Here is a 22,006-nt window from a genome sequence, read left to right as displayed (position 1 = left end):
GGAGTGTGAGTGATGACATAAAAAAAATTGAATAATCATGCAACCATTCAATGGGAAGAATACAATGGTAATTGGGATTGAATAGTTGTTTAATGGGTTATGAATTTTAAAAAGTAAAGTTTTATATATTTTTAATGGTTGATGTGCCAAAGATGTTGTGAAAGCCCTTGGTATTGTAAAGGTTCTTTTGTCAATATCACTTTTAAAGTTATTGAATAATATTTTGATTTTTATCTCATAGCATGTGTGAACATTGCATCTTTTAGCTTTCTGAGACCTTACTTGGATAGAATGCGTTCTATATGTCCATACTTTCTATTCTAGTATGTTTTAGCTTCTTTTAATCATGTGGTATTAAGGGCATTAGCAATGCAAGTTTAATGGAAGTTAAAAAGATGGTGATTAAGATTGAATATGATTTCAGTGGAGTGTGAGTGATGACATAAAAAAAATTGAATAATCATGCAACCATTCAATGGGAAGAATACAATGGTAATTGGGATTGAATAGTTGTTTAATGGGTTATGAATTTTAAAAAGTAAAGTTTTATATATTTTTAATGGTTGACGTGCCAAAGATGTTCTGAAAGCCCTTGGTATTGTAAAGTTTCTTTTGATATGATTTACAATTTGAAATTTGATTGCCCCTGTCTAAAATGAAACTGTACTTATAAGGCCATTTCCTTATAACTTTCAAGATCGTTAAATAATATTATGAACTTAAACTCAAATCATTTGTATAATCTACTTGTTTTTAATTTGGGGCCCATTTCATATAGACAGATCGATAAATAACAATTTTTATAACTTTATTCATATGCTATATACATACAAAGTACAAACTCATATAAAGTATTTTCTCCTAATTATAACAAATAGTCCAATATCATAAAAACAAAACAAGACATAACATGCATTTGCAGCCATGAAAATGGATACAAGCATGAAAAAAGCAAACAGAGTAAGAAGGGTAGCCTTCTTCTATATGATGCCTTTCCTTTACATTTTACAGATCTCAACTTTTGGTCATCCATCCTTCTCGTGAGAAAAAAAAAACAAGGCAAATTTTACCTTAAAAATACATCACCAAGAAAACGATACATCATCATGTCAGGAGATCTTTACAGATTTTAGTAACACAGGATCGACTTCATATCTCAAGAACAATAACTGCAAAATTAAACCAACATCATCAATACTCTTTTTCACGAGCTTATAACTCAAAACAAGTACTAGACTTTCTAAATGTAAAAACACTCACATTCAGAATCAGTTTTCACCCATTTCGACCCATCTTTTTCATTTTCATTCTCTGTAACTTTCACTTTCCTGGGTTGTCGTTTTCCTTCGATGAACTTCGTTCTTGATGATGATTGAGAAGAGTTTTGCGGGTTGATCTTGTTCTTAAGCATAGCTCTTAACAGCTGTAATCATCAGAATCGCAATCAGAAACAAAAAAATAAGAGAGAGATGGATTAAATTAACAAGATTGATTGATTGATTGGTTACCTTCTCCATTTTTGATTCTGGAAGCGGATCACGTAAACTAGGAATTGCTGGAAAGCCACTGCTGCATGCGAACATCTTCTTGAAAATGAAAGAAATTGATTTCTTCCCGATTGCTTTCTTACTAGTGTTATTCATGCAAATATCCTTGCACCTACCAAGAATAACTCTAATCGTTCGATCAATATCTTCCTCTTTATTGTTTTCGTCATGATCATTAACTGTGAGAGAAAGTCTACGATCAACTTCTAAGCTTGAAGGGCAATTTAGGAATCTATCCAATGGGAGATCAATGGCTTCTTGTGTATTAGCAGCCGGTTTCTTTGACAGGAGTTTTGTTAACTCGTTCTGTAGTTTCCCGATTTCTTCAGGTGTGAATTCAGAAAGATCTGGAGATGATATTGTTTCTGTATCTCGAGTTTCTTGAATTTCTTCATTTTCAATTGGTAGATCATTGTTTCCAAATGTTCCTATTGTTAGCAATCCCTGTGGCCAATCACTAAATTCTTCTTTTTGGGGTTCGTGCTTCGTGTGATCTACAACAACAATACATGCATTCCAAATTAATTCAAGCTTTCATCTTTATAAATCTTTAAAGGGTTTCTCAAATAATTACAGATTAAAAAGAGGAAACATTTTGTGCCTAATTAAAAGACATGAAAGAAAGAGAAAGGTTACTTACGAGGAGTATTAGTGTTCTTATACCCTTGTCCGCCATTAATTTTACTTTGCATCCAACTGATAAACTGTAAGAAGATCAAAAGAAGAAATAAAATGAGTTCGCAAATTAAACATGAAAGTGATCATATGCATAACCTAGAGAAAATGTCATATATCTCACCTTCATGATGGTGGTGGTTATGGAAAGAGATGGACAGCAGGTGGTGGTAGACTGGTAGTGGTGGTGGTGGTGGTGGTGGTGGAGGGGTGATGGCCGGAGGCAAAGTGGTTTTGAAGAAGTCTTGAAATACTTGAATGGAAGCAGATCCTAGAAGCCAATAAGATTTTAGCTTTTGTAAGTAATAATAAATAAAGATTTGGGAGAAAATCGACCAAGAGGCTTCAAGTTCCAAAACGAGTTCAATTCTTGTCTACATTCAACATCCAAACATCCCCTTTTATTTGCCTCCATTTTTATTTATTTTTAAATAAAAAAAAAAAAAAAAGTGGGATTTTAATATTTGATCTCTCATGCATAAATCATAATGCATTAGGACATTCTTTGAATATAATAATCGTTCTATGTTTCCTTGTAATAATACATGCCAAACAATGTCGAGTTCAGAGGCATACGTGGCATGATTTCACATCGTTGGATCCATCTTCAGATATGGGTTTGTGTGCTATGATTTCTTGATTTACAATTGGTCAATTATGAATCTAAGAGAACCACACAAATTACGTCTCAAAGATTTTTTTTTCACCAACGCTGCATTTTCTTTTTATGTTTTTCTTTAAGATTTCTTCCTAGGAACCATAAACTCCATCGATGGATGAAATATTTGACCAATTTTTAATAATTTATCAAAACGCCCTGTATATACACATGCTATACCATAAAACTAGTAAATACTATTTGAAAAGCATTCAGATTTACAGAAGAGCATACTTATAATATCAGAAATTCATAATGATATTAAAAAAACTTATAAGAAATAGAAAATGTCGAAAACAAAGCCCTAAAGAAGGATTCCGGGCCAAACCACCATGGGTAGTTTGTCATAAAGATCGGCCTATAAAAATGAAAGTGAACGGATAAGAATTTATTAATGCCCAAGTATTCAAAATCTTGTTGATAAAACGTTTAAATACAATAGAAATTCCTAGTATATAGTATATAAAATTTAACAATTTGTGATTTGATATTTATACATGTAAATCCAATGTCAATAGCAAAAAAAAATTCTATAGTTAACATATTAGTTTATTAATTTTAATAAATTTATGTCATTAGTTATTTTCACTATTAATTAATTTAATAAATTTATGTCATTAGTTATTTTCACTATTAATTAATGATTTTATAGACTGTTTTATGTTGTGTAAATTGTATATCAAACATATATTGATTTCTATGTATAAAAAAACAAAGTATTATGAAAAAGTAAATACTATAACTTTTGATGATTTTATATAACGTTTTAAGTTGTGGAATTATATATAAAATGTATGCCGATTTGTATATAAAACAAATAACAAATAGTATAAAAAACATTATAACTTTTAATAAAATAAAAACACTACAACATTATAACATTTACATCAAACAAAACTTATTAAATACTAATAAATCATTCAAAATGAATATTTAGAAATCAGTATATATTTAATATATAGTAACATTGTTATAAAAAATTTGTGTTGAAATAACTATTGATATGACAAGACTTATTTTTTTCAACTCTTTCATTTTGAATCACAAATTTTTTCAAACATATGATTTTTTAATCAAAATTTACTTATATACTACTAATATATCTACAATGTATATAATAAATAAGTGGAAAATAAAAGGGTATTACACACTAATAACCAAAAGTTTAAAAAACTTTTCAATATCGTGGAAAATACAAAGGCAAATCACATTAAATTTAAAATCATAATTACATTTAAATAAAAGAACTATTGAGTTGTAGTGGGAGTTTTAGACTCTTGATTTGTGCCAAATAATATAATATAAATATTAACAATTATATGTTATAAAAATAATATTATAAGTATTTGTCATTGAAATAGTCATTTTTGTACTAAGTTGTAACTAATATTATAATAATTTTAAATATACGATAAGAAAGATATAAAAATTGTGTTTGAATCAAATTAAATTAGGTTTTTTATTTAAATTATTTTAAACTATGAATATTTTTAACTAATTTATAAATAATTTATTTGAATATTTTTTATTTCCTATATTATTATTATTATTATTTCAAATAACAATATTTTTTTAATATAATATAATTTATTCTTTCGTTTTACGTTACTTTAAATAGTTATTACTTTTTACTAATTAAAAACTATTTATTTGAAAATTTTCATTATTATATTTAAAAAAAACTATCATACTTTTTTTTATTGTAGTTTCATTGTTTTTCCTTAAAGCTGTGAAATATTTGAAGATAATAAACGGTAAAAAAAATGATAATTTGAATTTTAATACTATAGTAATTGTTATATATTGTGACCAATCTTAAAAAAAATATGTTACGAGTGGGTTAAAGGAGAAGAAGTGTTACATTTGCGGTATATTTTAATCACTTATGTTTTCTTCTGAAAATATTAATATTTTATTTATTTTAGTTTTCCTTTACGATAAAGAACGAATAGAGAAAGAGGAAGTTGACAAATATAATAAGATAATTTAATTTTATTATTATAAAAACATTTAAAATTGGTTACATCCATATAAGGTTTTATAGAACATAAAGAATGTATTTTTATAATACACATAATTATTGGTTTTCAACAATAAATTCATATCATATGAAAAATCATTCGTTCTAATTCGTCATTATCACCAACAATTTGGAACAATAATTGTAAACTCCTTTCATCAAATCAATTATAGAAAACTCTATCGATGTTATTTACAACAAAATAAGCGATAGAAACTAACATAGTATATACATAGCATAAAATACATATTGTATAATGTTCTCTTGTACATAAAATATATTTTCTTAACATAAAGAGACACAGAGAGGGAGGGAGAGAGAGAGAGAGAGAGAACATAAAGATATATACATGTTAACAAAGTTAATTGCTCTAACCGATAAATAGCTTAATGGTTGATTTACTAAAAGCTCGTGAGAAATAATTATCAATCCTACTTCATCATCATATGATTATAGAAAGATGTATAACACATAAACCTAAAAAATGATCTAAAATATAAATTTACAAACATACCTAAATTTGAACCTTGGTTAATATCTAAAACTTTACATGCACCTAATTTGAGTTTACATGAATTTATATTTGGAAAAGTTGTAATTGCTTTCTTACATTCATGAAACCACTCACATAGCTCTTCAAACCCTACAAATATAATCTATCATTTTGTGTTAACATACATGCAACATGTAATCTATAAATTTCTTATATACGCTAAATATTTCATTTTACTCATCAATTAAATAATATGATTTGAAGAGTTTTAAGAGTTATAAATCATAATATTGTAATTAATCATAAATTAATTTGTATAAGTTGAATAGTCTTCGGAGTTTCAAATGCATGAGGTTCAAGGAAAAATGATCTTAGGAGTTTCAAATGCATGAGGTTCAAGGAAAGATGCTAGCTTTATATATATACTAGGCGAATGTCCGCGCGTTGCGCATGAACAACTATATAGTTGAAATCTTTATAAATATATGTTATTTTAAAAATATAAAAATAACATTGTTGTTAAATTTGATATAATAATTCGTATACCAAATTGATATAATATATTGATTATTTTGAATTATATGATAATATATACATCTATTATAACTGCATAATCTCAGCCGTTTGAATGATTTCTACCCGCGAGTTACTCATGAATAAAATTAAATATAATATATGGTTTCATATTATTTATAGTTGTTGTTATTGTTAATTAATTTTTTAAAATTTATTTGTTTAACATTTTAATTTCTATCATTATAATTATTTAAAACATCAAACATTGTTTTTTATTTTTTATTTTAAAGGTAACAATATAATCATTTATATAAAGTTATTTTTAACTATTGTTATTGTAAGTTATTTTAAGTTACTTATTTGAAAAATTTTAACGATTATACAAATATATTTAGAAAATACTTTAGTTAAATTTATATAGTAATTTAGTTTTTGCATTTAGCACTACAATTTATCACTTTAAACTATTCACAAAATATTCATTAAGTTTTTTAAGTGGAACTGAAATTTATATTTAAGTTGAGAGGATAATGGTATATTTAAATTAACAATTTAAATAATTTGTCTAAACTGTTCAAAATTTGTAGGTTTAAATTGTTAATGGTTTATATACAACAACATATTAAATCTAATAAATTAAGTATAATATTTTAAAAGTTAAAGACATTACTTTATAAGTAGAACTAAATATATTATTTTAATATTGAGATTTAGTTTATTTATGATTATACTTTAGGTTTGATATTTATTTAACCTTATTAACCAATGTATAATCATTATTAGAAAAATACTACAATTTATCACTTTTAACTATTTACAAAATATTCATTGGGTTGTTTAAGTTAAACTAAAATTTATATTTAAGTTAATCCTGTAATTTTATATTTAAATTTTTAATTTAAGTATTTTATACAAATTGTTCAAAAGTCGTAGCTTTAAAATGATAATGGCTTATATCCAACAATATATTAAAACTAATAAATTAAGTATAATATGTTAAAAGTTCAAAAAAAAAATAACTTTATAAGTAGAAGTAAATATATTCTTTTAATATTAAAATTTAGTTTATATATGATTATACTTTAGGTTTAATATTTATTTAATCTTATTAACAAAATTATAATCATTATTAGAAAGAAATTGAAAAGCCATGGGAGTTTCAAATGAATGTGGTTTGAGGAAGTTAAAAAATGGGGTTTCAAATGCATGAGATTCAAGAAAAATGCTAGCTTTATAAGTATGTATGATATATATATATATATATATATATATATATATATATATATATATATATATATATATATATATATATATATATATATATATATTCCTATTCTAATAAAAAAATAGTTTTATTTTCATTTTGACATGTGTCATCTTACTATACCTCCTAATTAAGGTATATTTTATTCTCATTTTGTCATGTGTCATTCTATTAGGTCTCGTAATTAATACATGCCACCTAGTGTGTATGTGTGTGTGTGTGTGTGTGTGTATATATATATATATATATATATATATATATATATATATATATATATATATATATATATATAATTTTGGGACGGAAGCAGTATATATCAGGTAGGAACTCAAAAAATGGAAGGAATCACGAGGACAATTTTTGGCCTTATGATTGAAAAATTAAATGGCCAGGAGTTGATTTTTTTTTATCGTCAAAATCTCCCGAGATGATATGGCTTTTTCGTAATGAGTGGACGAAATTCCGGCGAAGGAAGGGACCAACTGTGTAACATCCCAAAAATCATGACCAAAATTTTCATTTTTATTTATTAAAATAACCATTACTATCAAAAGCATTCCATCCCAAAAACATAAGTCAAAGTATCAAATCAGAGTATCTCATCAAAACTCATATCACATATCAGAGTAAAAACATCACATGCTAAACAAATGGTATGTGCACTTCAGTCATCCCAAGCTCTTCCCTTTGCTACCGAAAGTACCTGAAACCAAAACTGAAAACTGTAACCACGGAGCTTAGTAAGTCTCCCCAAACTACCACATACCATACACATAATCACATGATCAAATAATAACACAACATGGGCCTTGCCCGCTACATTGAGCCCCGCCCGGCATCAAGCCCTGCCCAACATCAGACCGAAGTTCGGGATCGGGCCTCACCCGGCATCGAGCAAAGCTCGGTATACATATAACATATCAACAAACACACAAAATAATCACATAACATAAACATATAAACATTCCTCGGGCCCCGCCCGAAATCGAACCAAAGTCCGGAAGCATGAAAACATTCCTTCGGCTTTCCCCAGCATCGGACCGAAGTCCGGAAACATATAAAACAAGCACATACAACAATCATGAAGACATCAAGCATACAAACATTCCTTGGGTACCGCCCGACATCGGATCAGAATCCGAAAACATAATAACCTACATCGGGCATTCCCGACATCGAACCTTAGCCCGGAACATACTAACATACATAAACGGGCTAACATTGGTGCCTTCGACCCATTCCTACAGGAGGAAACTCACCTCACAAAGCTGAATGCAGAATCTCACGGTAAGGAATCTCTAATGGTTGCTCCCACGACTCCCTAAGCTATCATTACCACAATAATACTTAGTCAAAGTCTAATAATCCTCTTTAGGGTAAAATGACAATTTTACCCCTGATCTAATTTGGACCATAACTTAGGCCCAATTTCATAACATCCATGGTCCCATTCTATCTAAACTTTCCAAGCTCACTAATGGCCCACTTATGGCCCAATTTTCTAAATTGGGCCTAACTTCTCAAATGGGCATTCCCTTAAGCCCAAACATGTCCTTAGCCTAATAACTGACTTTTGATGGCCCACTAAGGCCCAAAAACTAAGAAGTCCAAAGATTGGCCTAAACCGAGGCCCAAATGACGTGAAGCCCAAAATCAGTGAGTACGTAGGGCGTACTCTTCTGTATGCTAAGCGTACAGGCTGCTTGGCTTGTACGCTGTGTGCATTGGATTGTACGCCCATCGTACTACCCTATTAAGCCATATTCCTCGAAAGTGCTTAATCCCTTAAGACCTTAAGCCTAAAATACAGATCTGAGTTCGTTAACATGTCTTAACTCATATAGTTGATTACTTGGTGGCTTGCAACCCACCAAATGGACCCAAACTTGGAATATAGCAACTAACTTCCATGGAAATGACTAGAACTCATGCATGAACACAAAAGGACCTTAAAGATCGAAACTTTATTGTTATTGGGACTCATATAACACTAAGGGTGGCAACCCTAAGCCTAGATACGAAGTTGAACCATAAAAATCCATTCTTGGGACCTAAAAAGGTCCAAAACTCCATTAACATAGATATAAGCATTCATGAGGCAAGTTGAAAGCTTTTTAACTCAAATGAGTGTCAAATGGTGATGTTATCTCAGATCCTTGAGCTCAAGCTACACAAGTTCTTCTTCTTCAACTTCTTCTTTCTCCTTTGAAGCTTCTAAATACCACAATGAGCTTCACAAGTCCAAAAACACACAAGGATGTGGACTGAAAGGCTATCTAGGGTTTCTGAGGTTGAGAGGCTGGTAAGGAGGCTAGGTTTTGAGTCATAATGTTGTATTCATATGGCTTAAACCCTAAAAATTAGGGTTTTGAGTCTGCTTGCATACGCTGCGCGTACACCTTGGTACGTTGTACTTACACACCTCCGCCCCCCGCATCCAATGTTGCACTACGCCCCGCGTACGCCAAGCTTACGCCCATCGCACATCTTCGGGTAACCCAATCATGACGGCCCACTTGCTAAAGCTCAACTCAATAATCTATTTATTTGTTTCATAGCCTAACAATTACTTACAAAGATATTAAACAATTATTACCTCAAGTGATGGATGTTACAATTCTCCCCCACTTGAATCAGACTTCATCCTCGCAGTCCGCTGCGACTGGAAATAACTCCAGGTAGTGCTCCCTTATCTCCTCATCGGGCTCCCAAGTCCACTCTGAGCCCTTGCGGTGCTGCCACTGCACCTTCACCAGCTCTACCCTCTTGTTCCTCAGCTCTTTTGGCTTCCTGTTTAGGATGTCTACCGGTATCTTGATGTAGTTCAGGTTGTCATCAACCTGTATACAATCTGAAGTCACAACTGCGGATTCATCCACTAAGCACTTCCGTAGCTAGGATACATGAAAAGTGTTGTAGATATTGCTGAGGTCTGTTGGAAGATCCAAACGATAAGCAACCCGGCCCACCCGAGCCAAAACCCTAAACTGACAGATGTACCTGGTGTAACGCCCGTAGATCCGGGCTAGTCAATTTAGAGATAATAGGGGTCGAAAACGACTTTTCGTAAAAAGATTATTTATAACAAATAATCTTAACCAAGTTGTAGATTATGTCTCAAGGTTTCCATACATATAAAGAACGCCGAAATCCGAGTTATAACGAAGAAGTTATGACGCGTCGAAGTATCACGACGGAACCGACACGACACCGGGAAGCGTAAATAGTGAATTTATGATCGAGCGAGTTTTAGCCTTAGCGATATAAACGAATGTCATAGAATATGTTAAACTAAGAACATCGATAAAAAGAACGCCCAAATCTGACTTCGTATGAAGAAGTTATGATTTTTCGAAGTTTCGGATTAGCAGTGTACAGCCCGAAATTCGAATATTAGATTGAGCGATTTTTAGCCGACACGACCTAAACGAGAATCGAAGATCTCGTCAAGAGTAGCGTAACGAGAAAAAGATGGACGAAAACGGATGTCAGATGAAGAAGTTATGAGAATTTTACGGACCAATTCTGTCCCGACCCGTTAATAATATAAAATTTAAAATCGAGTCAAAATTAGCCAACGGAGTCAAAATGAAAGTTGTAGAGTACGCTCCCACCTTCGTGTGGATATAAAGAACGTCAAAAACGGAGCTCGTATGCGAAAGTTATGATTTTTAGAAGTCGGAAAGTAAATTTGCGAGACCTGTTGCGAGGTTGATGACGTGGCTGCATCTGGGCCGTTGCTTGTTGACGAAGGCTTCGCTTTGGATTGTGACATGCCACCCTCGCAGTACGCCCCGCGTCCGAAGAAGTTACGCCCCGCATAGGTCCGATCTGACCCATCCGATGGAGTGCAAGACAGCTGGGTCCGAGCTGGTGGTCTTATCCGAGGAGTACGCCCAGCGTAAACCCGAACTTCGGTCCCTACAAATACCATGCGAATTCTCCTGGATTTTTCACACATTTTCACTTCTCTCTCTAAACTAATTTCTCTCTCTAACCCCTTTTGAGTCCCCTAAGCCCTAGTTAAACCCCGAGTCCCGAGAAAAAGGAGTCTTTCGGTTTCGAAACGCTGCTCCAATTAAGTTTCGGTTTTCGATAAAATTCGTTGTAAGTGTGCTACGCTTACGCAATTTTTAATATAGCTTTCACATAATTATAGGAATGTTATTAGGTCCTTAAAATAATTATTTGGGCTATTATTATGAGTTACATTGAGCGTTATTTAACGCTTATATAATAATAATAATAATAATAATAATAATAATAATAATAATAATAATAATAATAATAATAATAATAATGATAGTCAGACTATTAATTTATCGTGGTTATCGTTAGAATAAACCCTAGTGGTATTGGTACTAGGTTTTATCGAAGGAAATTGTTTTGAGAGTATCGAAGTGTTGTCCGAGTGCTGAGTCACCACCTTTCAGGTGAGTGCATAGTCCCTTCAACTTACACATAGATATGAAGTATTTACTACGTGCTATGTGTGCATATTGTTTGTTTACTTGCTGTCTATGCTCGGTGAAAGATTTTATACATGTTTTAAATGATTTAAACTATATATGTATTTTATACGAAAATGTTGGGGTAAAACATGGGTAGATATAATAGATGAAATATGAGTTGGACGATGAGTTAAGAGGTGATATAGACCATGAGGTACGGGTGAGAGGTGTACGATGTGAGAAGCCTTTTCCCCAAACGATGTCCCCGTCATTCAGTAGAGTATAGATGACGACCACGAACTATTCTAGATAGTCCAGTGGAACACTAGCAGGCTCGCAACCTGTAGGTGTTGTGAACGATGTGTTCACCCGGTGTACTCTAAACCTTGGTGATCATGCAGACTTGATGCCTAGACCCTGGTGATCATGCAGACTTGGTGCCAAAACCCTGACGACTATGCCGACTTAGTGCCTAAACCCTGGTGACGATGGAATTTGTGTCGATTCCTTAGGATGATCCTTAGGAATGTATGAACGAGGAACGGTTGATTCTTAGGGTAGATCCTTAAGAGTAAAGAAGACAATGAGGATGGGTAATTGGGTTGATTGTTTGATTGTTTGAACATAATAATTATATTATTGTGGGTTGAAAACCCTATGTACTCACCAGGTTTCCCATCCTGACCCACTCAGTTTATTTATATCACAGGTGTTGATATGAAGTCACATTACACTGAGAGATTTAAAGAGATGTAGATCACTAGTGTAAATAAATGTAAGTTCTGTTTATGCTTATGTTTCTGTATTAACGATGACATACCAAACGTTTTAAAATGAATAAAATACGTTTCTTCGAAAATGTTTTAGTAACGTATTTATCATGTTTTTCTGGGAACAAATTCCGCAACATTTTTATTAAAAGAAGTACTCTGATTTTTATAAAGCATAAACAAAATCGGTCTTTTCTGGCCGTGAAAATGGGGATGTCACAGTTGGTATCAGAGCATTAGTTTAAGCGAACTAGGAATTTGTAGGAAATTTCTTGACTTAAACTTAGAATGCTAAGCGATGATTGTGAGGTGTGAGCACTAGCTTATTTTAGGAATGATGCCTAAATTGCTTTTACGTGCTAAATGATTTGTTATGCTTTATGCTACAGTTTGATCGGATCTATGGTCTGTTGCCGACCGGATCTGGAAACCTTATGTGTTTAGGATTCTAAACGTACGACTACGATATTAGAACTAGCATGTAAACGTTTCGGAGTGATAAGGATGATTCAAACATCAATCCTAAAAAAACATCTAGATTCACCTTATTCGGTGTATAGATCAAGATGGCAAGGACCCGTAGCGGAAACGTGAATGCAAATGGGAACCAAGATCAGCCCCCAGTGATTGAGCAAATACCGGTTGGGGTAGCCGCTGCTGAGCCAATAACGATGGCCGGAGTGCAAGCAATGATCCAGGCAATGTTGGATTGTCAAATGGAGGAAGCCATACATTTGCTCCAGCAAAATCGAGAGGAAGCGACCATACAGATTGAGCAGCCCGAGTTGAACAAAGGGCAGACTGAGGAGGGAAACTACAGTGGGACTGTTGGTCAAGCCAACCCACCGATAGTTAGGCAAAACCACCAGGATGGAGGAAATGACGGACGTGGATGCAAATACAAGGATTTCATGGCATCAAAGCCACCGAGTCTATCTGGAAACCCGACGCCGGTGGAAGTCATGAACTGGATCTCTGATATGCAAACGATGTTTGAAAGTTGCGAGTGTAGCAACAGGCGGAAGACCGCTCTCGCGGTTCCTCTGTTGAAATCTGGAGTACTAAGCTGGTGGAAGCTACTAGCTGATTCAATGTCCAAAGGTGAAGCAAGCAAGATGTCGGGGGAGGATTTTCTAGTACAGTTGAAGATGCAATACTGCTCTGAGCAGGATCTTCTGGAGATCAACAACGAATTCCAAAATCTGAAGAAGGGAAAAATGAGCGTTACTGGATACGCTGCAAGCTTTACTGAGAAAATGAAGCTTGTTCCTCACCTCGTCCCAACTGAACTCTCCAAGGTTAACAAATTTGCCCTCGGATTACCAGCGGACTTCAGTCCAATGGTCAAGCAAACTACCACTCTGAAAGCCGCCATCTGGGCTGCTAAGAATGTGGAGACCCAGATACAAGAGAAGGGTCTGGAAAGAGCTGAAGTTGGCGATAAAAGGAAGCATGAAGGGTCTTCAAAATCCAACAAGGAAAAGAAATTCTCAAAAACGAAAGAAGGAGGAGGAGGTGAATCCAAGTGGTGCGAGAAGTGTAAAAAGAAGCACTTCGGGAAATGTGGCGAGGAGGTGACTTGCTACAAATGTGGAAAGACAGGGCATTACGCCAGCAAGTGTGCGTCCAACAAGAAGGTGTGTTATGGATGTAACAAAGAAGGGCATATTTCTAGGGATTGCCAGTGGAAAAATAAAACAGCAGGACCAGAAACGCCGCCGAGGCCAAGGGCATTCCACATGATCCTCGACGAAGCAGAAAACCGTGCATGGAATCAAGGATGAGGACTTCATATCTGAAGATCAAGTTATGCAGTAGCCATAATATCTTATGATGTAGCCTATTAGAGGCATAGTCTAGGGTGAACTTGAACACATATGTAATAGTTTCAAGAAATAATAAAACCTTTATTTTGTTATCTGATGTGTTAAACTGTTATGTGATTTTCTTGAATGGTGACTTGGAAAACTGCGAGACAATACTTGGGACGAGTATGAGTAGGTGTGAAAGGTAGTAGATGCATATACTACCGGAAGCACAGGACTCACGCTTGGATCAGGGAAAGTCACAAGGTTACCAAGAAGCTAGTAATTGATACCGTTTTATTCAAGTATGTCGTTACCATCGTTTCGGTAATGACTAAAAAAAATATTGTTGATATTCCGACCCGAGTGGTCATATCGAATTGAGTCCGACTACGATAAGTATGTTACGTGGTTCAGAGAACCAAGTTTGATGTAGCACCGACTTAAGCCAGAAGAATTAATCAAAGCGATCAGTAGAAGTATCGCGACGGTTGCTAGAAATGCTACCTTTTAATATGTGATTAGAACATGAAGGAAGGTATAGACTGTTCCGAAATTTGACTCTAAGCGACCTGAGTCCAAGCAATGCATCACACGATGCTAGGTGATTAGAATATGACACATCGTTCCATTGTAGTAATAAAACAACTTATCTTAAGTTCGTATCAACTAAGGATCGAGATTGTGACTTGAAGGTCATAATCTGGAGTCTAACGTGAGATAGGGAGCAAGTGTAAGATCGAGCACCGCCTACACTCAAGGAGACCAAGAGTTAGATACCCATTCGGAGAAACAAGGAAGTTACGATTATTACCTAGGATGAAGAGATAACGTTTGGAGTCATTATACTGCCCTGTTTCGTTAATGATTCTGGGACGTAATCATCCTAAGGGGGAGATAATTGTAATGCCCGTAGATCCGAGCTAGTCAATTTAGAGATAATAGGGGTCGAAAACGACTTTTCGGCAAAAGATTATTTATAACAAATAATCTTAACCAAGTTGTAGAGTATGTCTCAAGGTTTCCATACATATAAAGAACACTAAAATTCGAGTTATAATGAAGAAGTTATGACCCGTCGAAGTATCGCGACGGAACCGACACGGCACCGAGAAGCGTAAATAGTGAATTGATGATAGAGCAAGTTTTAGCCATAGCGATATAAACGAAAGTCGTATAATATGTTAAACTAAGAACATCGATAAAAAGAACGCCCAAATCTGACTTCGTATGAAGAAGTTATGATTTTTCGAAGTTTCGGATTAGCAGTATACAGCCCGAAATTCGAATATTAGATTGAGCGATTTTTAGCCGACATGACCTAAAGGAGAATCGAAGATCTCGTCAAGAGTAGCGTAACGAGAAAAAGATGGACGAAAACGGATGTCGGATGAAGAAGTTATGAGAATTTAACTGACCAATCCTGTCCCGGCCCGTTAATAATATAAAATTTAAAATTGAGTCAAAATTAGCCGACGGAGTCTAAACGAAAGTTGTAGAGTACGTTCCCACCTTTGCGTGGATATAAAGAACGTAAAAACGGAGCTCGTATGTGAAAGTTATGATTTTTAGAAGTCGGAAAGTAAATTTGCGAGACCTGTTGTGAGGTTGATGACGTGGCTGCATCTGGGCCGTTGCTTGTTGACCAAGGCTTTGCTTCGGATTGTGACACGCCACCCTCTCAGTACGCCCCGCTTCTAAAGAAGTTACGCCCCGCGTAGGTCCGATCTGATCCATCCGATGGAGTGCAAGACAGCTGGGTCCGAGCTGGTGGTCTTATCCGAGGAGTACGCCTAGCGTAAATCCGAACTTCGGTCCCTATAAATACCATGCGAATTCTCCCAGATTTTTCACACATTTTCACTTCTCTCTCTAAACTACTTTCTCTCTCTAACCCCTTTTGAGTCCCCTAAGTCCTAGTTAAACCTCTAACACCCTAAGGAAGCCCCGAGGCTCCCGGAGTCCCGAGAAAAATGAGTCTTTCGGTTTCGAAACGCTGCTCTAATTAAGTTCCGGTTTTCGATAAAATTCGTTGTAAGTGTGCTACGCTTACGCAATTTTTAATATAGCTTTCACATAATTATAGGAATGTTATTATGTCCTTAAAATAATTATTTGGGCTATTATTATGAGTTACATTGAGTAATATTTAACGCTTATATAATAATAATAATAATAATAATAATAATAATAATAATAATAGTCAGACTATTAATTTATAGCGGTTATCGTTAGAATAAACCCTAGTGGTATTGGTACTAGGTTTTATCGAAGGAAATTGTTTTGAGAGTATCGAAGCGCTGTCGGAGTGCTGAGTCACCACCTTTCAGGTGAGTGCATAGTCCCTTCAACTTACACATAGATATGAAGTATTTACTACGTGCTATGTGTGCATATTGTTTGTTTACTTGTTGTCTATGCTCGGTGAAAGATTTTATACATGTTTTAAATGATTTAAACTATATATGTATTTTATATCTACGAAAATGTTGGGGTAAAACATGGGTAGATATAATAGATGAAATATGAGTTGGACGATGAGTTAATAGGTGATATAGACCATGAGGTACGAGTGAGAGGTGTACGATGTGAGAAGCCTTTTCCCCAAACGATGTCCCCGTCATTCAGCAGAGTATGGATGACAACCACAGACTATTCTAGACAGTCCAGTGGAACACTAGCAGGCTTGCAACCTGTAGGTGTTGTGAACGATGTGTTCACCCGGTGTACTCTAAACCTTGGTGATCATGCAGACTTGATGCCTAGACCCTGGTGATCATGCATACTTGGTGCCAAAACCCCGGCGACTTTGCCGACTTAGTGCCTAAACCCCGGTGATGATGGACTTCGTGCCGATTCCTTAGGATGATCCTTAGGAATTTATGAATGAGGAACAGTTGATTCTTAGGGTAGATCCTTAAGAGTAAAGAAGACAATGGGGATGAGTAATTGGGTTAATTGTTTGATTGTTTGAACATAATAATTATATTATTGTGGGTTGAAAACCCTATGTACTCACCAGGTTTCCCAACCTGACCCACTCAGTTTATTTATATCACATGTGTTGATATGAAGTCACATTACACTGAGAGATTTAAAGAGATGTAGATCACTAGTGTAAATAAATGTAAGTTTTGTTTATGCTTATGTTTCTGTATTAACGATGACATCCCAAACGTTTTAAAATGAATAAAATACGTTTCTTCGAAAATGTTTTAGCAACGTATTTATCATGTTTTTCTGGGAACAAATTCCGCAACATTTTTATTAAAAGAAGTACTCTGATTTTTATAAAGCATAAAGAAAATCGGTCTTTTCTGGCCGTGAAAATGGGGATGTCATACCTGGGGCCTAGCTTGCCCCGCTTCCTAAACTAGATGACACCTTTCCAAGGTGACACCTTCAGGAGGACCATATCCCCTTCCTGAAACTCTAGGTCTAAACGGCGCTTGTCGACATAGCTTTTCTGCCGACTCTAAGCAGTCTGGAGCTTGCTCTAGACCTGTTGGATCTTTTTCGTGGTCTTGAGTACCACCTCTGTACTCCCCATGACTCTCTGACCGCCCCCCCCCCCCAACAGATTGGGGTCCTACACTGCCTACTGTATAGGTGTAGAGCATCTCAAAGGGAGGTTGATCTATGCTGGCGTGATAACTGTTAGTATACGAAAATTCAGCCAACGGAAGATACGTATCCCTACTACTTTCGAAATTCAATACACAAATATTCATCATATCCTCGAGAGTCTGGATCGTCCTCTAACTCTGTCCGTCAGTCTGAGGGTGAAAGGTTGTGCTGAAGTGAAGACGAGTGCCCATCTCGTCATGGAACCACTTCCAAAACCTGGAAGTGAAACGAAAATATCGGTTTGACACCACTGAAACGACACTCCATGACGTGCCACCACCTCATGAATGTAGATATTGACTAGCTTCTCAGTAGATATACTCTCCTGGATCAGGTTGAAATGAGCACTCTTGGTCAACCGATCCATGATGACCCAAATCGAATTTACTCCATGTACGGTCCTTGGAAGCTTCGTGATGAAATCCATAGTGATATCTTCCCATCTTCATACGGGAATATCCAACGGTTGCATCTTGTTGTGAGGTCGCTGGTGCTCGGCCTTGACTTTCTTGCAAGTCAAGCACCGCTTCACGTACCATACTATGTCCCGCTTCATATAGGGCCACCAATAGTTAGGGCGGAGATCCCAATACATCTTCGTCGCCCCAGGATGGATGGAGAACCTAGACTTGTGGGCCTCCTCCATTAGAACCCAATACACCCCACCCCAATAAGGAACCCAGAACCTCCGATTTAAGGTCAACAACCCCCGGCTCTCATAATCGAATGAGGCCACCTGGCCTATGATCCCCTCACACTTCCAAGTCCTCCTTCATACCCTCGACCTGCGCCTCTCGTATCTGCTCTAGAAACAGAGTAACCATTGTCATCCTCAGACATATGTCTCATATCGGAGCCACTACTGCCTTGTGGCTAAGAGAATCGGCCACCACATTGGCCTTGCCCGGGTGGTAAAGGATCTCACAGTCATAATCCTTCACCACGTCTAACCACCGACGCTGCCTCATGTTCAGATTCGGCTGGTCCATCAGATACTTTAGGCTCTTGTGGTCTGTATAAATGTTACAAAGAACCTCATAGAGGTAATGCCGCCAAATCTTGAGGGCAAAAACCACAACCCCCATCTCCAAATCGTGTGTCGGGTAGTTCGCCTCGTGGGGCTACAACTACCTCGAACTGTATGCTATCACGTGACCCTGCTGCATCAGCATTGTACCCATACCTATGATCTAAGCATCACAGTAAACCACAAAATCATCGATGCCCTTCGGTAATGTCAGAATCGATGCCTCACACAACCGCTGTTTGAGAGTCTCGAAGGCTGCCTGCTGCTCAGGCACCCAGCGGAATGTCACCGACTTCTTGGTCAGTCGGGTCAAAGGAACAACGATCCTGTAGATATCCTGGATGAATATCCGATAGTAACCTGCTAGACCAAGAAAAATCTGAATCTCAGATGGAGACCTCGAAAGTGCACACTGCATCACGACCTCTATCTTGGCCGGATCGACTAGAATACCCTTCTGGTTGACAAGGTGCCCCATAAACTGCACCTCGCGCAACCAAAACTCACACTTGGAGAACTTTACAAAAAGTCTCTTCCTCCTCAGTATCTCCAGTACCTCCCTCGGGTGCTCCTCATGTTGCTCCTGAGTCTTGGAATAAACCAAGATATCATCAATGAAGACTATCACAGACCGGTCTAGCATCGGTCTGCACATGCGGTTCATGAGATCCATGAACACGTCAGGAGAATTGGTGAGCCCAAATGGCATCACCACAAACTCATAGTTACCATAGCGAGTCTAAAAGGCTGTCTTCGTTACGTCGTCGTCCCAAACTCGCATCTGGTGATAATCTGATCGCAGATCAATCTCGGAGAACCAAGATGCACCATAAAGCTAGTTAAATAAATCATCAATCCTCGGGAGGGGATAAAGGTTCTTCACCGTTAACTTATTTAGCTCCCGATAATCTATAAACATCCGATGTGAATCGTCATTCTTCTTCACAAACAGAATCGGGGCTTCCCATGGCGAACTACTCTGCCTGATAAATCCTTTGTCTAACAGCTCTTGCAGCTATGTAGACAACTCCTGCATCTTGGGAGGAGTCAACCGATATTATGCCTTGGTTATCGGAGCCACACCAGGGAACAGGTTAATCCTGAACTCTACCTGCCTCTCCGAAGGTATCTTAGGCAAATCCTACGGTAACATGTTTGGGTACTCCCGTACGATCGATACACCATCCACTGTCGCCTTACCTTTATCCCAGGTATCAATGACATATTTGTTAGGCGTGTCAAACCCAAAGAATAAAGGGGTATGATATACTCCAAAATAACCCCACTATATTGCACTAAAAGGTGGTACAAGGCAAGCAGAGTCGATCCACAGAGACACGGGATAATTAGTCTATACCTCTTTGCACAAGGTACTATGGTCACCAACAGTAAAAAAAGAGGTTTTAGAGTGCAATGGCTAAACAAACAAATTAAAAACACACGCAATCAGCTAAATGAGTGAATTAGATTCAGATTTTGTAAGGACTCCAACTTCATGTATGACAACTTAGCAATGTGAGCCAAAGATGACACAATATTCATTCAATTCTATCTAAGTTGGTACTTGAAAGTGCTAATAAGCTCTAACACTTCCCATTCACCATATTAATTAACCAAAAACAAGCTCTTTGATTAACCCTAACCTTATTAACCTAATCTAAACAAGCTCTTAGAATTAGATTATAAGATTGCATGAAGCTTTATGTGAATGTTCCCAACAACACACAATACTCCTCATAAGCTCGGGAGTGTAAAAGTGTATGAATAAGATTTACACTAAATTCATTCAATAGAGGTCAATTTAATGCTTGTTACTTGTTCAATTTCACAAAACAATTACGGGATTTGTAAAAGAGATAACTTGAATGACCTAACCCTAATTCAAATGGCCAATAAGAATCACAATTAGAATCAAACATTCGATTGAAGCAAAATCAAATTCATTAGATAGAAATTAAGAACAAACATCATGTCATATGATTGAAGTCACTACCAAGAAGTCAAAACATGAAATTGGAGAAACTAGGGTTCTAGCCACACATGGCTAGAACAAGATCACATGAATAAAAGATGGAATTAAAGTGCAATTACAACTTACAAATACTAGAAATAATGTTTCCAAATGATCGCTAATCAAACCCTTGCAAAAACCTTTGACAATCCTCCTCCAAATGTGCTCTGATATGTTGTGTGTGTGTGTAAAAATTGCCCTTAACCCGTAATATGAAAGATAGGAAAAACTGCCAAAAGTTGGTTTCTCGGTCGAACACGGCCCGTGTTGGACATAGAATAAATCTGACACGGCCCGTGTTCAGCAGGGTCAACAACTCCTCTTTTTGGTCAACACGGCCCGTGTTGATGTTGCAGTGTAAATCCAACACGGCCCTTGTACCCCTCTGACTCTGAATCCAAACTTGATTTTTCCAACTTTTTCGATCTTCGCCCGATCATCCCAAAATCTTCACCAATGCCTCCCGACACTTCCCAAAGCGCGTTCCAACCTCCGGTTTACCCGAAAAGCACATAAAAGTGTGCAAATAAGTTTGTTCTAGAGACTAACATGAATATGATGAAATGCAAGACAAATGAAGAACAATTATGCTAAATAGATGTATGAAAAGGGACTAAAAGATGTGCAAAAAGGTGCAGAAATTGCACCTAACAAATCTCCCCAAGCTTAGACCTTTCTTGTCCTCAAGAAAGAAAAAAGAAAAATCTAGACCAGAGAAAATAAAAGAAAAGAAAAGAAACACAAATCAAAATCAAAAACCTTTTGAAACTTAATGCAAAAATCAAAACAATCATGAAAAAGATTCAACCCATTTAACCTCGTTTTTGTAGCATAGTTGAGAATGTATCTGTCGTGCCTTGAGTCAATTTGGCATTGGTCTCAAAATATTATATGACAATAGAAATAACACTTTGGCCACTCCCTAACGCAACTCAACAGAATCAAAGATCACAACACTTGTTCCCTTTCAATAACATGAAGTCAATTCATGGAACACATTATGGTTTTACTCTCGTGAAAATGTATGTGACAAAAATATGCTCAATCATATTTGTTTTATAAAATGTACAATGACCCACTCCAGCTATTTGTTGATTAACAACAATTTTTTTCTAAAAAATATTTTCTAAGAATTCCCTAAA

General features: G+C 35.9%; 1 protein-coding gene across 1 annotated transcript; it reads right to left on the bottom strand.

Annotated features, from left to right (window-relative positions):
* Positions 1-1,149: 1,149 nt before the first annotated feature.
* Positions 1,150-2,637, bottom strand: LOC111882727 (protein DEEPER ROOTING 1). Its single transcript, XM_023879094.3, has 6 exons — positions 2,632-2,637; positions 2,347-2,493; positions 2,188-2,251; positions 1,509-2,041; positions 1,261-1,423; positions 1,150-1,169 (listed from the first exon to the last, which is right to left on the bottom strand). The coding sequence occupies exons 1-6, from the start codon at positions 2,635-2,637 to the stop codon at positions 1,150-1,152; spliced, it is 933 nt and encodes a 310-aa protein (XP_023734862.2).
* Between the last annotated feature and the right edge of the window lie 19,369 nt (positions 2,638-22,006).

This window comes from Lactuca sativa, chromosome 1 (genome assembly GCF_002870075.4).
Source record: "Lactuca sativa cultivar Salinas chromosome 1, Lsat_Salinas_v11, whole genome shotgun sequence".
Taxonomy (NCBI): domain Eukaryota; kingdom Viridiplantae; phylum Streptophyta; class Magnoliopsida; order Asterales; family Asteraceae; genus Lactuca; species Lactuca sativa.
This window is presented reverse-complemented; position numbering and strand designations above follow the sequence as displayed.

Coding starts and splice junctions, on each gene's coding strand:
- LOC111882727 (XM_023879094.3), bottom strand. Junction 1,424..1,508: donor CAGAATCAAAAATGGAGAAG/GTAACCAATCAA, acceptor TGATGATTACAG/CTGTTAAGAGCTATGCTTAA. Junction 1,170..1,260: donor GGTGAAAACTGATTCTGAAT/GTGAGTGTTTTT, acceptor TTAATTTTGCAG/TTATTGTTCTTGAGATATGA.